The sequence below is a fragment of the Gossypium raimondii genome, chromosome 8, assembly GCF_025698545.1.
Source record: "Gossypium raimondii isolate GPD5lz chromosome 8, ASM2569854v1, whole genome shotgun sequence".
NCBI lineage: Eukaryota > Viridiplantae > Streptophyta > Magnoliopsida > Malvales > Malvaceae > Gossypium > Gossypium raimondii.
In genome coordinates this window covers 5,437,458-5,455,179 of record NC_068572.1, presented here as the reverse complement: position 1 = coordinate 5,455,179, position 17,722 = coordinate 5,437,458, and the positions used below count along the sequence as shown (strand labels likewise).

Genomic DNA, 17,722 nt, shown 5'->3' with positions numbered 1-17,722 from the left:
AAGAACAATGTTTACAAAGTAATTGCCTAAAAACAGGTTCTTAGCATTGAACATATAAGCGATCTCACCTTCTCCGCCAAAAGTTGAAACACAAGTCTTTATATAAGCATCGTAGTTTGATTTGAATGAATATATGAAATTTCTCCCTAATAAAATAAGTTATTATGGAATAAAATAAATGAGATATTCTTGATTTTAACTTATCCACAATCAGTTAAATTACACAAATAATCATACTAGAACCCTTGAAAAATATTCTTGATTCAATCTCTTCTCCAATTATAATATCGAGATTTACTGCTCAAAATAATAAAAAGCATTAAAATAAAAATCAAAATGCGTAAATCAAAAATGTCAATAGATAAAATAAGTTGTAGAACGGTAGCGTTGCATTAGAGACGTGGAATTGACATTAACACCTTTTGATATATAAAAATATTAGTTAATTTATATAAAACGTATGCATTTTAATTTCTGACAAATAAAATCAAAATCCAATTTTTAAATTAATATTTTCATTTAAAAATGTTGGCAAAAATTTTTAATAGGAATTCGAGGAAGGTAACTATAATTTCTATATCTCCTTGGTACTTTTGTGGCAAATAGATCCATGTTTTTGTTTGGATTTGGATGAAATTGAATATATATATTATGTACTTATGATCATCAACTCGAGAATCAGATAAGGTCTAGGTCGCCTATCTGCGACCTGACTAAGCCCTACTGGATGGATACATGCAAGTTTTACAATGAGAAGTCAGCAACGGGAGCTCGCTGCCTCAGCTCGCACATGCCACGGGATGCTCGCGGTCTCAGTTCGCATATAATCAAAAAGTTCGCATGTGGAGGCCTCTACTGGATGGATATGCACAAGCGTTACAGTGAGAAGTCAACAACGAGAGCTCACTGCCACAGCTCGCATATACTCAAGGAATTTGCACGTGGGGGCCATGAAGTCCAACATGCAACCCAGAACAGTACACATGTCCTGCATGCATAGAGTCTACTGAGAACGTCAATTTTATAAACAGTAACTATATATATAAATATTTGATTATCCCCTCTAATGAGGCACGATGAAAAATTACTCAACAATATATATATATTTTTTAAAAATTAAGCTTAACTCAAAAGAAAAGTAAAAAGAAAAAGAAAGGAAATTCATTACGTAAGACTCCTATTGGTTTAATTATTATTATATCAACTTGCAATTTATTTGGAATTAAAATTTATTTAGTATTTTGGCCGACAAAGAAAGTCTACCAGTTATAAGGAGAACTTTGACTTGGTATATTTACTACATAAATCCTAATTTTTTTCAAAACTTTGGAATTCAAACACTTTCCCAACTTTTCTCTCTAAACTATAAACTAACAAATAAAATTTCAACATCAAATGATGGGGACTTGTGCTCTTGTTATTAAGGAAAAATAGTTAATATTATTCCATAACTAAACCTCTAATTAACAATTCAAAATATTTGATAATTATAAAAGATTCATAGTTAATATTATTCCAAATGTTTTCGAAAACCCATTTTATGCATTATCGTGAAGCAATCAAATATATATCACACATCTAAAAATTACAAACATGTGATTCCTAGCCATAAGGGAATTGTAACGGGGTTACTTTATTAGCTTAATGCATATAAGTGTTGCTGCATGTAAAATATTATATCTCCATATATGTATGAGAATCCGTGTTCTCACAAGTAATGATTTAACTATTAATTAGAGGCGTTTAATTAATACTTTCACTAAATTTTGCGTATAAGCAATCGGCTTTGCAACAGATTGTTTCAACTTACATACAATATCATTAAAAGCTTAAGATATAAACTAATCAACATTAGCAAAATTGTCTCAATTACGTCCGTTGTAATTTTCCTCTTAAACTAATTATTTAAGCAAATAATCTCACAAATGACATGTTGTGAGTTAATAACTCACATCTATCAAAATCATATAATTTCATAATATTCCACATGGTGGATGGATGAGATGAGCCCATACTTATTCTAAAAATATGAGAGATTTAAAGTCAGATTTAGCTGGTAAAATTCTAATAAGTAATTTTTCTTTGAAAACAAGCAACAAATGAAAATTATTTAATTTGAAAAATCTTTAGATTCTTTAACGGATGCTCGTATTTTTTTCAAGATTAAGATGACTTGGCTAATCATGCCAAATAATTGAAAATTTTGAACATGTGTTTGTTGTTGTACTATGCAAACTGAACATTACAACAAAAGCTGCATCTAGACGTCCCCCTTTTTTAAAACGACTACTAAAAAATAGTCGCCCTAGCAAAATCGCCTTGAAAAGCATCGCAATTCAAGAGATTGGAGAGTTTGTTACAAGAAACGCAACAAGTTAACGACGCTTTTTTTAGCTTTAGCGACGTTATAAAATGCTATTAATTTATATAGGGGTTAGCATTCGATCGAATCAAGTGAAAATATTTTGAATAAATTGAGTTATCGAGTTCCATTTTATCATCCTAATTCGATTTGAAATATTTTCGAATCGAGTCAAGTGAAATGAAATTCGAGTTGAGTCGAATCGAGTGAAATTGTTCGAGTTAAATTAAAAAATTAAACATGTCAAATTAAAATCTTGTTACAGTGTAACTAATTTCATGTTAGAACACATGAAATTGAAAACTTTTTCAAAGCAAAATGATAATAAAATAAAATTATTTTAGTATGATAAACTTAAATAATTAATTAACTTATTTAGGTCCAAAATTATTATTTTAGAAAATTTTAAAATTTTAACTTTGTTTATACATTCTTTAGAATTTTTAATTTTTTAAAAAATATATTTTTATAATTTTATAAGTATTTTGAATTTTTTTTTATTTTTGTTGAGAGAGATCAATTTGCTCATTTTCAAATTTGACAGGGATCAAAGAGGTATTTACACTAATCTGTTATTCGAATTATTCAAGTTATTTGAATTGTAAAATTCAACTCGACTCGAACTTGAAACTCAAATAACTCGATTCAATTAACTCAAAATTTAAATTTTTTTCAATTTTTTTCAAATCGAATCGAATTTTCCTTATCCCTAAATTTATACATTTGTTTCCTTCCTTCACAAAAAATTACTTTGATAGAAAATTATATTTAATTGTGTTTGTAAAACAAACACCCAGATTATTTGTTTTAGCGACGTTTTGTCCATCTACTTGTCGCCATATTTATGAATTTCTAGTTAGGTGAGTAAAACATGTTTCGATTCGAAAATTTTGATAAAAATTTAAATATTGAATTAAATAGTTCGAGTGATTCGAATAAAAATTAAAATTTTTAGTTTAACTCGAATATGAATTATACAATTCGGGTTATCTGAAAATCTGAATAAGAAAAAGGCAAAACTTCGTCGTTTTGATAAATGTTTACCCATTAAGTTAAAAGACAAAATCATTGTATTGTTTATGTAGTTAAATAATCAGTCCACGTAAATGCCACATTGAGTATAAATAATAGGATTCCTTAACTCGACTCAAAATTTTTTAACTCGATTCGATTCGATTAAAAAAAAATTCAAATTGAGTTCGGTTGTTAAAATAAGATTCGTCAACTCAAGTAACTCAAGTTTCCTTTTAGGATCCATCTGACATTTCTAATTTCGGATTTTGTTTTTGAATTTTCATAAAATTCTTAGTTTTGAAATGGAATATGAAATGCAAAATTATTGAAAACCTGATTTTATATGGAATTTTCGAGGCCGATTGCTAATTTTAAGCTTATGAAAGCATTGGATCTATGTTGAATATTATGTGGGTGAATATTAAAACTACACATGAACTTTAGTTTAATATGCAATGTTATATATGAATTTTGATTTTATGCAATTTTATATATGATATTTTAATTTGATTCAAATTTTATAAACTACTAGCAACATTATCGACGTAGTACCACTTTACGTTTATATATTGTAAGCACAAACAATTATATTAATCCAATATGAAAATAAATAAATATATTTATTTCCTTTTAAATGTGCGCAATTAGATTAAAATCAAATTTTAATGTGTATATGTATATGTATATCTATAAAAAAAGGAAGAAGATAGGCTACAAGAAAAATTCCCGCAACTACCATAGTGGCAGCATGTATAAGAGCCGAAACAGGAGTAAGCCCCTCCATGGCCTCAGGTAATATAACCATACATGAAGAGGAAATTGCGCCGGAAAATAATAAAGAGGCACATAAATTAACAAATAAAAAATGAACCTCATTATTATAAATCAAGTTATTAAATATTTCGAACAAATCTTGAAATTCGAGACTTTCCCATTATCCAATAAAAACCTAAGATTTCTAATAATAAACCAAAATCGCCTATCCATTAGTTACAAACGTTTTTTTACAAGCGTTTGCCACAGCAGGTCGTGTGAACCAAAAACCTATTAATAAATAAGAACACATTCCAACTAATTCCCAAAAAACATAAATTTGTATCAAATTCAAACTAGTAACTAATCCCAAATTGAAGTGTTGAACACACTCATATAAGTAAAAAAATCTCAAATATTCTTGATCATGAGACATATAATTGTCACTATAAATAAGAACAAAACTTCCGACAAGTGGTGATTAGTATTGACGTAACAGAGGTAAGTGAATTAATAAAGTAACCAAACTCAAAAGAAAAATCATTTTGATGGTCCAAGACCATACATATTGATAACAAATTTTCATGTATATGATTACATCATATGAAAGTTCTTATATCAAATTGCACATTAAAATAAAATTCATGTATAATTTTAATATTTATTCCAATATTATAAAGCTCAAATGTGCTACATATTATAACATTATACTATGAGATATATTGTACCATCAAAATAGAATGTAAAAACAGTAAATAATATTCAATGATAAACTGGTTAAAGCAATTAAGGAATAATTTCAAACCATTTATTTATTTTTAGTTTATAAATTAATTGTAAGAACAACTCAACAATTATCCATTGCGGATGGATAAGCATAAGAGACCTTATGATGATTTATTCACTAATCACCTTACTAATTAAAAGATTTGACTCTAATTAATAAATTCAACCGTGCGGTTTATTTAAATTAGATAACTCATTCCCATAACATAACCCAGTTACTCTCTCAATCGAATTATGCTAACTTGTTCTATTTATTAGAATAAAGAGATAATTACGGATCTAATTACTCTAATTAACTGATTATTATCTTAAATATCGAATAAGAGATCATACTTGAAATGATACTAAGATCAATAATAAGTGATTGCCATACCTTTCTTATAAAACAGAGAATGAGCATATATGTAAGAAAAGAATGAAGAACACTTTGAACCTTACAATTCTAGTAAGAATTAGCTTCTATCTACTCTTCGCTAAAAAATTCATAATTAAGAGAATGTCGAAAAAATTGTAGTTAACCCTCTTTATAATAGTAATATTTGCCTATTAAAATTTTGAATATTATCGAGTGATAGTTGTTATACACTTATAATTTCATTCGAGACATCTATAATAACATTCGAGATTTAGATCGTATTTAAATTTTTTAATTTTCAAATTTAAAAATATAATTTATAATAATTGAAGAGATTTAAATTATATTTTAATAAATTTTACAATAATAATTTCCATTTATTAAAGATAGCCTTCATTTAATAACATATGATTAATACATTTTATATAAAATTTAAACATTTTATTGAAATAATATATTAACCAAAATTTATTATTTTTATTTCACTTAGGAATAAAATTAATTTTATTAAAATTTAAGACAAGTGACTACAATACAAAAGTAATTTAGTAAACTGTTATAGAGAAGTAATTTAATAAAACTGCATCTCATACTATATGATTATTGCTGCTATAAAATATAATAATAAAACATAAATAAAATTGTTCTACAACAAACTTGAAGTACCTATGATTATTGTTCTCTTTTCTCATCAATTTAATCACCGCTCACGTTTTTTCTTTTCCTTATCAATGAATAGATATCTTTACTTGTATGACTTAGATGTCTCGTATTTCTTGAAAAAATGATTCGATTGATCAGATTTGGTATGATACTTATGAGATTGATGACATCGATGAGATTGATATTCAAATATTTCTTTTTTAAAATGTATTGATTTGACCCCATAAGCGAGACCACCACCCCATGGCATGTTGTCGTCAAAAGCAGAATCTCGTATTTCTTCTAGATACCTATCCAGAAGTTTTCGCAACTCAATCATGTATGATGGAATCATCAAAGATTTGACCTTTTCGAACTCTGTCTGTAACTCACTATAGGCTCGGGAAACAAAGAGAAGATGTGTACAAACGAGATATCCAGCAACAAGAAGGAAAGGGATTGAATAGAGGAACTCCTGTACATTTGGCGATCTCAGATGTGTTGATATCAATGGTGACTCATTATTTCAACGAATCATTTCTTCGAATAAAAGAAAATTATATCTGTATTACACAGAAGAAAGAAAAATTCATATTCAGTTCTTTTTTAACTATTGCCAAAAGTTATCTCTTATAGAGGAGGAGTTTTATTCCAACTTCATTCTATAAAGATAATAAAAAATATAATAATTTACCGAGTATTTGAAGATCAATCTTATTCTGTACTAGATTTAGTACAAGCGAGACTATATTAGCGTTACGGGCTAATGCGTTATCTTAATAGTGTGCGTAAAGTTGTTTAATTTACCCAAAAAATATAATAATTAAAATAATAAAAAATCTTAACGTAAAATAAAAGATAAAGATAATAATTTTAAATGAACTAGAACACCTCATTCAACGGTGAGTATTTGATACATCGATAATGCATTTTTAATTCCACGAGTATATTTATAAATTGCCACTTTTTCATTTCTTTTATACATTTATTTTTAATTTTTTTATTATACTTGTCTAACTCATCTTGTTTGTGAAATTTTTAAATTTTACTAACAATATATCAAATATTATTTCGTAATTAACAAATAATTATTAAAAATATCATGGTAGATAACTTGATCCAGAAAGTCTCTTTTTTGCTGCTCAAATTTCCTCAAGGGCGCCGTGCTCTACGCCAAGTTGAATATTTCCGGCGCAATTGCACAAAATGAGCTTAAATTTTAGTATCTTCACGACATAAAATAAACAAAGTTTACTAATATTATTATAATTAAATTCCAAATTCATGCCAAATTATGTGCTTTAAGTTGGGATTTATTTGACTCATTTAACCTACATTTTAATGAGCATTTGGTGGTTCTAATCCTTGTGTTTCTTCTACTTCTCTTTTGCTGTTTTGTTTACTTTGAGATTGTTTTGACCGAGATTAGCCACCTATGTGACCAATTTCAAGGACTTCTCTCTTTGAAATCATTGCTCAATGGTTGTAGTTAGAAAATTTATTTATAATAATATCGATTCGGATTATGCTCACCCCGGAAATAAATATGTTGGATCTTTTCTAAACAATTTTTATGTACATAGAGTATCTTACATCTGAGAAAGGATTGCACGAAACTGTGATTCCACATCATCGCTATCCCTTTCCAATAGAAGAATAACAAATCAAATTTTCTTCTTCTGATTTTTAGTATTTTTAGTTGATTTGAATTTTTTTTCCAAGAGGAAAAAACTTAAAATCAGGAGTAAAAATCTTATTTGTCATTCTCCTATTAGAAAGGGATTGAGATGACGTGGAATCACAATTTCATACAATCTATTCTCCTTACATCTATGTGCGAAATATATCAAGCAAAAGGAATAGAATCAAGAATCAAAACAGCACAAGATATCAAGAAGTTGTGAAAACAATAAACTATTTATATTGAGAAGTTCTGAATTTACAATTGAAGTAGGATTGGCTTACTATGAAATGTGAACAAACCTCAAAAAAAAAAAAAAAATCAATGGAAGTAAATGAGACCAAAAAATCACCCGCTTTGAAACCTATTCACACTGCTTCAAAAAAATACCACAAATGTAACCCTTGCCGAAGCAATAAAAAAAAAAATTACTTTTACACTTCTACTCCCACCTACCAATATTACTCTTAGTCGGACATGGGAGTAAGCTCAACTTTCTAATTTTTTTGTTCATTGTAGGACCAAACCTCATATCCATGCCCGAATATATATCAAATACAAATGTCGGATACGGATACTTTAAAATAAATAAAGAGTGGGGATAACATAGGTGACTAGCATGTAAAACCGATCTTGGTTATTCACAATTTCGTGGCAAGCTGAGATCCTGCAACTCTTGAATCAAACTTCATGGTGCTCAGTTTACCCTCAATCTGACTGCACCTGAAATATAAATGTCATGTAGTCGATCATGATTATACAACCAAAGGTTTAGGATGTCAAACAAAGAAAAACTGATTAACTAAACAGAGCAAGGCATTAAGTTTGCATTACTCGAGTTTAAGTGCATGTTGGATACAGTCAATATTCCCATATCAATATCTAGATCTTTGTCGGACGTGAATGTCAATCATAGGTATTTCAAGAAAAATTAAGAGTTGAAGCAGCATAGCACTAAATTGAAATTGAGTTTGATAACATGATCAATGGTAGAAGTTCATTCTGTTACATAAGAACCTCAGAATAAATATGGCATATATTATGAACATCTGATGCACGTTCGAGCATGATGATGCAAAACCCGGGTTTCTTATGGATGGTAAATAGGATGCAGGTACAGTCACTTCCAGTTATCTCTCAAATACCTATCTTCGTTGCTTCCTATTTTCTATTCTTAATCCTACAAAACTCACATTTCACATGTGGCACAATTCATAGTTAATCTAATTATATCTTGCAGATCCATGACCATACAGCATTCATTGTTACAAAACCAAAAAGAAATGATCAGCTTGAGATGGTAGCAATTTACTTGAAACAAAACAAACATGAGGCAGTGTTAATCAACGAGAGGCATAAAGCAATGCAAAAAGTTTATACTGAATGTGCAAGATCTACACCAAGAAGAGACTATTTTCTTCGGAGAGACATTTATAAAAGAATGCTTACCATGTAATGATAAACATAATGCTCATGACGCAGACATGTTCCTCCTCCTTATCCCCAGTTTCCTCAATTCTCGTAACTCATGAAGTATCTCTTGAATAAGAAGTAAACCTTCATTTCCAATTTGAAGAGATTTTAGAGAATTCTCAAGAAATTTATAGTCAGCCACAAGTGCTTCCAGCTTCTCGTTAAGGTCAGAAATTTCATTTTCAACACTGGCCAAACCAGTTTCATTACAATTCTCAGAACCCTTCTGCCCATTGGAAACCATATGACTGTTTCCCTTACTAACCACTTGATCTTCACTTACTGAAGTATTTGACAATTCTTGCGAAGGAGCACTTTCATCAAGGGACTCTTGCTGATGTTGGCCTCCATTTGCTGCTTCATCCAAGCTTTCCCTATCGGAAATGTGTGGCAAAGTACCATGACGAGCAAACTTGCTAGCTTTCCTCTCCAAATCTCGTAGACGTTCAGAAATGTACAACTTCTCATCCTCGAATTCTGACCATGCAGATTTGGCTACTGGATTATCACTGTCGGGAAACATTGTGTTCGAGGGAAATTTCAGATCATCTTTTACGGAAAATGTGCTCGTAGTCTTGGTAGAAACATGCCCGTTGCTTAAGTTGATGCTTGCCCCAGTTAAATTCTCTATCTGTGTTTCATCTGTGAAGTTTAATCTGTAAAATTCAAGCTCTGCTTCCAGATCTTGTAGTTCTTTCTCCCTTTCTGCCAGAAGATCATTGGCTTTATCCAGGGCATCTCCATCGTATTCTGCCTGCTCTTCCATCATCCTTAGGTAATGCAGGCCCTCCATCTGGAGGTTTGACTTCTCTTCTTGCAACCTTGTAATCATAGCCATTGCCTGATTAGCAGCTATTGCGGAGGCATTTCTTTCTTCCTCCAATTCCTTATATAATCCATCCATGCACTTCTGATAATGCTCAACTTGCCGCTTCAGCCTATCGACTGGATCTTCACCTTCAATTTCACTGAAAGTGCTTTCATTCAAAGGTCCAAGGATATCAAATTCACTCCTTTCTGTATAGAGTAGGTTATCAAAACTCTGAACCCCATACGGATCGGATTCATTAGTTGTCTCAAAGTCATCACTATGACCTTGTAACTCAGGACTTAAATGAATCCCTTCTTCAGAAGAATTCTGAACTGCCAATGACTGATCTTCGTTAACTCCAAAGCTACCAAATTCACTTCTTTCCGCAGAAAATAGATTATCAAAACTCTGAACCCCATAAGGATTGGATTCATCAGTTGTCTCAAAGTCGTCGTCGTCATCTGGGAACTCAGAACCTACATTGTTAAATGATAAATCAATCCCTTCTCCAGAAGAATTCTGAACCGACAATGATGGATATTTGCTAACACCCTTATTATATCTCAGCATTGGTTCTTCCGTAACAAACACAGAGGCACCTTTTTCTTCACCATAAACTGGTGATGTATTCACAGCATTTAGATCCTCATGCGCAGAATGTACCACAGCAGTATCATCCACAACTTGATCAGTTTCGAAACCAGCTCCAGCTGATGTGCTTATCGACTTCAAGCTTTTGTCGGTCTTGTTGATAGAAATATTTTCATTTTTACTTGCACCAGTAACATCTGCCATTGAAAATTTAAGACATTAAGCCATATAAGATAAGACCAACATTTACATGCATACACATATGCACACAGAAAGGGAGATAACTTACGCTTTCGCGATGATGCTTCAAGAGGAGTTTCCATAACATTAACTGAAGGGGGCTTATCAACTAGAGAAATAAGATCAGACAGTAACGAAGCACTATAACTTGGAACTCCCACAAGGCAGGATGATGCAGGAATATCATCTAGAGAAATAAGCTCCGGCAAAACTGAAGAATTGGTTTTCTTATCGGCCAGCTGTCCTTTACGGTCACAGACATAATTCTCACTATGGACATTGGGATAAAAATATCTAAAATCATGAGGCTCACTAGAATCAGGCTGTTTCCTTTTAACCAAATTGTTGTACAGTCTTTTAGATGGAGTTTCCGGAGCAGAGTGAACTAGAGATTCTTTCTTACTCTCGTTCATATCAAGAACCATACAATTGCTAACCTCATCATCAGAAAATGGAATCTCAGACTCCGATTCAGAAGTGATCTTCAGCTCAGTGAATCCTGCATGAGGCGATGTATCAATTCCAGTGTTTCCTATATGAGTCAATGCTGGAGCAGAAAACTTATCCTTTGACTTCTTCGGACCATTTCGATGTCTTAAGCGGCGTGACAAATAAAAGTTTGCCTTTGCAACCGCAACGCCACGTGATTTTAGGGGGGGTAATCCTTGGGCATTCGGTCTTGGAGTCCATGGCTTATCACAACATAAACAAAACCTAGTACTTTTAGAAGCAGGGGAAAGATCCCTGTTGAAAAACGAGCTCTGGGAATCACAATTTCCAAAACATGCAGGTTCAAACCCCAAATTTTCTAAGGAAACCCTCTGTATATCTGAGTTGGATTTGTTTTCCTCAACGTCTGATGAGAGACAATTGTCACACATACCACGACCATCAACCAGCTTGCCATGAATGTTGCAGGAAACCAACGATGAAACTTCTGATCTATGGTTGCTGCAAAATAGATTCCAATAGTATCCAGGTTTTTCATTTCTGAAAACATGATCAAGCCGAGAGCATAAAATGCAAGGAGCTTGCAATCCACAGTAATGTGCAAATCTTGTCAGCAGGTACGAGAAGGCAGCATAAAAGAACAGCAGAACAATCAGAAAACATTCACAAGCAGCAGATTTTAGGGCCGATGTAAAGCCCTTCAAATTCCTTTTAAGGTGTGAAGTACTGTTTGTAGCCATTGCCACAACAATTGCTCTAGGATACCACAAGGTTCATAACTGGATGAACATCAAAAGCCTTAATTGATGCATAAAGTAGTTCTTAACCTTGCAATACAAAGCTGACAATCCCATCCCCAATTCAATGCGGCAAGCTACGATTACGCCATAAAGAAACAATCAATCAAGTCAGCAATAGCCCCACCTTGACAAAAGAAAAAAAACAACAAATTCAGTGCTAAGCAAACTTCCTAAGCTATCAAAAATGTATAGAAACAACTAAAATTAGAAACACACACAAATGCATATGCTCGAACACACGAAACAATCGCCAATTTGGTGTTCCTTGCTTCGAGTCATTCAACACAAATCAAGATAAAAAGAAAACAAAACCCATTCTGAAAATGTAAGAATTTGCAACCATATCAAAAACATATTCCTTTAAAAAAATGTGAAATTCTTAATAACAAAAAATTGAAGAGGACATGGAGACAGTTCAGAATTGAATCAAAATAGTAAACTACAATCAATTCACATGTGCAGTGTAATGCTTGGGGGATCATCATCATCAACCTAACCAATTAATATTAATAAAATTCAAAGACCTAAAACCTAACCCATTAATATTAATAAAAACAAAAACCCCACATGGAATTTAAAACCAGACCCAGTTATGAGATCCATTGAAAACAGCTTTATCATCCAAAACCCGATATTAAGAAGAACATTTGAATACAATTCCAGATATTGTTCATAATGAAAAGCTTCAATCCAATACCAAAATAAAAAATAAAAATAAAAAAATACCTTATGGAGAATTGAGATTGGCAATGATGAGGAGGGAGGGAGGGAAGGAGAGAGGAAGAACAAGGAAGAAAATGAAAGGAAAAAGGAGGAAATGGAAAGTACTTAATTTCCGAGAAAAGGACTGACCGTTGAATTCAACTGCTGTGATTTGTTGGTGCCAAATTAAGAAAATGCTTTAAAAAATTTTACATTTTGGTTTTCTCCATCACTATAATAAGCTTCTGCCTAATTAATTCATCATCTTTCAAAAAGAACCCCTTTTAACTCTTTGCTTTCTTTGCCTTTTTAGTAAATCTTAAATCAATGCAAAACCATATCCATTTCTGTTTCTGAAATTAAAATCTAATCACATTCATTTATTTCTTAATTTTTTTTATATTATATTGATATGGGTAAACTACAAAAATAGTCACTTTTGTTTGCTTCAGATTATATTTTAGTCCCTTATATTTGAAATATTACATTTTAGTCACTTACGTTATCGTTTGTTATCAAGTGGTCACTCTATTGTTAAGCTCCCTTATTTCCATAACGGCGGTCATACGTGGCAGTTTAAATTAAATTAATTTAATTAAAAACCTTCTCTCATCCCAACAACTAGACATCCTAGTTGGTATTTAAAATCCATTTAGACTATCACGTAGCACTGTTGTCAGGGAAGTAACGGAGTTTAACGGTAAAGTGATCACTTCATAACAAAACAATAATGTAAGTGACTGAAACATAACATTTCAAACATACGTAATTAAAATGTAATCTAAGGTAAACAAAAGTAACTATTTTTGTAGTTTACGCTATTGATATTTATATATATTTGTTATTCAATTTGAATTTAAATGGAATGAAATTAAATTGATCCCAACTCAATAATTCATTTGCAATTACAAATAATATATTTAAATAAAATATAAAATAAGTTGAAATTCAAAGTTGGAATCTTAAAAGTTTCTAAATTTTCAATCTTGCCATTAAATTAAAGTTTTATTGCGAGAAAAAAGAGAGATGGAAATTCATTAACTCATTCCATGAGATCATACAATTCGAAAAAACAACGACAAACACTTATTGTATATGGTGAAAGACAAACCTTATCAACACAACAAAAGTTTAATTTCAGTGTCAATAGAACATTATGACATGTTAACAATTAGTTCTGCCACAACTCAAATACGGCATATTTGGAGTGATTGTATGTACTTAATACGATAATAAAATAATATTTTTTTAATGTTAAATTAAACTTGCTAAGAAATCAATGAGGATGGCCATTAATTTTTAAAATATATATTTTATTTAAATCTAATTCTAACATTATAATGTATTAAAATATAAATATTATTAATATTTTAATGCTTTTAAATGATAAAATAAACTGTGTTAGGTAGGAGGAGCAAAATAAATATTTGGAGAAAACTAGACCTAAAAATATTAAACACTACAAGAAGTAGACCACGGCACAAACATTGTGTGAGTTATTAAATACAAATATCTAAAAGATCATATAATACAAAATATTAATATATTAATACATTAACGTATAAATATAAATATATATATATGGAATACCTAAAATAATTTAACTTCATAAGTAAGGGTAGAGATATTTAAAAATTAATAAATAAATAAATAAGACATGCGACATAATCTCAATCACTCTACTACTTGTGTACGAATAATTATTGTGATAAAATATACAAAAGTATACCCAAACTTATAAAATGCATTAATTTAAATGTGATTATGAATAAGATAACTAAGGAATTATTAACGTATTAAAATTATTTTTTTAATATTAAACTCGTTATAAGTTTTTATCGTATTTGTTTTTTTTGATAGAATGTCTAGAACAACCCATAACTCCTCTAAATCCTTAAATAGAAGGATAATGTGCTACGACGTACTCGAACCTAAATCCTCCTACAATAACAATAATACCAGCGCCAATTAAATTAAGACTCAATCGACTAAATTACCTCATAACGGAGATAGATGATTGATCTAATAAAATTTATATAACATCCCAAAATAAAATTGCCATTCACTGAAATGCATCACAATTTATGGGTGTATTTGGCAGACCTGCATTGAGGTGCGGAAAATTACTCTTCTAGCCCATCCATCATTATTATTTTAATTATTTGTTTATTTTATTTTTAATATAAAAATGAATTTAATTATTATTTTATATCATATAATTGTAATATAATAATACTTTTAATAATATTTAATTATGATTTAACATAAATATAATTTATATATATTATAATTTAATATCTTTAATAATTATTTTCTAGTTTATTCTCATTGTCATCACTGTGTTTAAATCTAAACATATATCCTATCACCACTATAATAATCAATCTCTAGAGACATTGTTGGAGGAAGGCAAGGCCTTAGCTCCCTTACCAAATGGTAGAAGTGCAATATAATAATCTCCAATAAGGAAAGCATTAAATTTAAGCATTTTAATCCTTTAGTTAAATGAAAATTTTAAATTTTAATCCTTCTAAAAATGAATAATTTAATTTAAGTATTTTTACTTTGGCCTTCAAAATTTTATAATTTTATTTCAACCCTAAACAAAACTTCTAATTTTGCTTCTATCACTCTCACTATTACAAATAATTAATTTCATTGCTCTATCTCTTTTTAATCTCACCGTTCATCTAAATGAAGCTTAAATGTGAGATGCTATAAAAACAATATAACCTAACAAAATATCAAAATACAAAAATCAACAAAGCATGAAAATACACGATAAACTATTGTAACGATATGAAATATCAAAGGTTAAAATCTACTATTAATCTTCGTACTTTAATAGAATTTGAGATTTAGTCCTGTATTTTAAAAGTTAAAAAGATGAAATCCTCCTACTTTTTTAATTTAAAATTCTAATCCAATCATTATCGTTAATATTTGCTTCTATCATAATTTGTCAACTCAACATGTTTATTTTTTGTCAATTATATGTCACGCTATATAAGGGCAACCTAATCAAAATTCTAAAACAACAATTTTAATAAAAAGAATATTTATAATTTTAATTATTAGACTGAAATATTCAAATCACCAAAAAGTATGAAAATTAAATTTTAAATTTGTCAAAGTCCAGGGACTAACGATATATTTTAATCAATATATTAGAATTGGGTTGTGCAATCTATATCTTTTAATGGGTCACATTCTTTTTCTTTTTTTGATTACTACTATTATTTTTATTATATCGTTTTAATATAAATATAATATTAATTATCATTTAATATATATAATTTTAATACCTTTTAATTATTATTAATTTTATAATATATTATTATTTAATATAGACATGATTTAATAGTTTTTATTATGTATACACTCATTTTAATATTATGCTATTAAAATTATTTTTATTTTGACTTTACTGTCATCTTTAGGTCTAGATTTTAACATGTATTACTTAATCGATTTTATACCTACCACTATGATAATTAACCTCATAATCATCTCTATTTTTATTTATAATAGAGTCAATCTCATCACATCCCATCCCAATGGACCCTTAATCTTTCCTTATAGTGTGACGGGTAGCCAATCCGATTGCTACTCATCATTTTTCTCCTTCCTCTCCCGCATTTCCCCTTCACCTTCCCATTCTCTCTTCCTTTCCCCACACTTCCCTACCACATGCTTCTCCACTTGTCTCTCCCTACTTCATTTTTCTCCTTCAGCTTCCATTTCCATTTTTTAGCAAGAAGATTCCATCCATTGCCTTTTCCTCCATTCTCTTCTTTCTCATTTTCCTTTTCCCCCAAAAATTGTTGTCCCCTTTTTGATGTAGTCGAACTAAGAGGTGACCTTTTCCTCTTCTTTCAGCAACCTTCATTTAGAAGGGTCATTCTTTTCGGTGTCTCTCTTGTGGAAGTGAACCTTTTTTGAGTTTGCCATGACTAATTGTCATCTTGTTTTGATGGTGCAAGCATTTTTTATTTTCAATATTTTTAAAACTGGACTAGTGGACAAACCGATTAAAACACCAAATCGTTAGCCTAACTAATTTGACCTGTCCAGGTGATTAGATTAAATAAATAATTAAAATTTTATAAAATAAAAAATATATTAAAAGTCTGATTCAATCAATCCATACCAATTCGTCACTCAATCAAGCAATCTAAAACCTCTCCTTAAATTTAGTCAATTTTTACTCCATCCGGTCCAACCAATAAATCCAATTTGATTTAGATAACCATGAGAGTCCAATGGGGTCATCGAAATGAGCATCACCTTGTTGCCATCGATGCCCCACTAAGGAGTTTCTGAATGTGGTGGCTGGGCTTGATTCCCTTATCGCTCCTGTTCGCTACTATCTTCAACCATCGCTTTTATAGATCTGAAAATAAGTCTTTTCTTCTTTTTTTGAAAGGTTGGGATGTATTACAACTTTTTGGATGCTCTTTTTATTGATTTGAGAGGGCTTGTTCTCACCATTTCTTCGGCTATTATCTTATATACAATGAAGTTTATTTGAACAAAAAAAGATGGTGGTCGGATGAACCCAAGCTCTACACTTGTCCACTAGGAGATATTAATTGTTAAGAGTCCTCAACTTGAGCTAAAATATATCCTATTAAGAAGGTGAAGTGGAATAATTTTGATAAATAGTTATATCATTTTTTCTTGATTTTTAAAATTATTAATTATTAATGATGTCTTAGTTGCATCAGTAAGGTTGATAGTTAAGGTTGGAATTTTATTATATTCGTGCGTGAATCTCTTTCATTATTTTGAGTTGAAGTTCTATCATGAATAGACTTTATTCAAATTTATTTTAATTTAGGTCTAAATATATTTCTTTTTAGTCCATTGTATGTATTATATACTAAAATTGCCAAATATATATACTAAAACTATTTTCTATATGAATATATTATATGCTTTATATATTTTTATATTACATATGGTTGCAAAATACGTTAGAGAAATAAACACTAATGTAAAACATTGATTTAAATTACAAGATCGAACGAACAATATATATATATATATATAAATCTAAAAA

At 30.1% G+C, this 17,722-nt stretch overlaps 1 protein-coding gene across 5 annotated transcripts; it reads right to left on the bottom strand.

Moving 5' to 3' along the window:
- Nucleotides 1-7,928: 7,928 nt before the first annotated feature.
- Nucleotides 7,929-12,997, bottom strand: LOC105790483 (myosin-binding protein 1). Of its 5 annotated transcripts, none has more exons than XM_012618107.2 (4): nucleotides 12,685-12,997; nucleotides 10,758-12,082; nucleotides 9,043-10,665; nucleotides 7,929-8,316 (listed from the first exon to the last, which is right to left on the bottom strand). In XM_012618107.2, exons 2-3 carry the CDS (start codon nucleotides 11,896-11,898, stop codon nucleotides 9,065-9,067), a joined length of 2,742 nt encoding a protein of 913 aa, XP_012473561.1. In that variant the 5' UTR covers nucleotides 11,899-12,082; nucleotides 12,685-12,997; the 3' UTR covers nucleotides 7,929-8,316; nucleotides 9,043-9,064. The 5 variants fall into 5 exon arrangements, with proteins under 5 accessions (XP_012473561.1, XP_012473564.1, XP_012473563.1 ...); XM_012618110.2 differs by having other exon boundaries at nucleotides 10,758-12,032; XM_012618109.2 differs by having other exon boundaries at nucleotides 12,811-12,997.
- Between the last annotated feature and the right edge of the window lie 4,725 nt (nucleotides 12,998-17,722).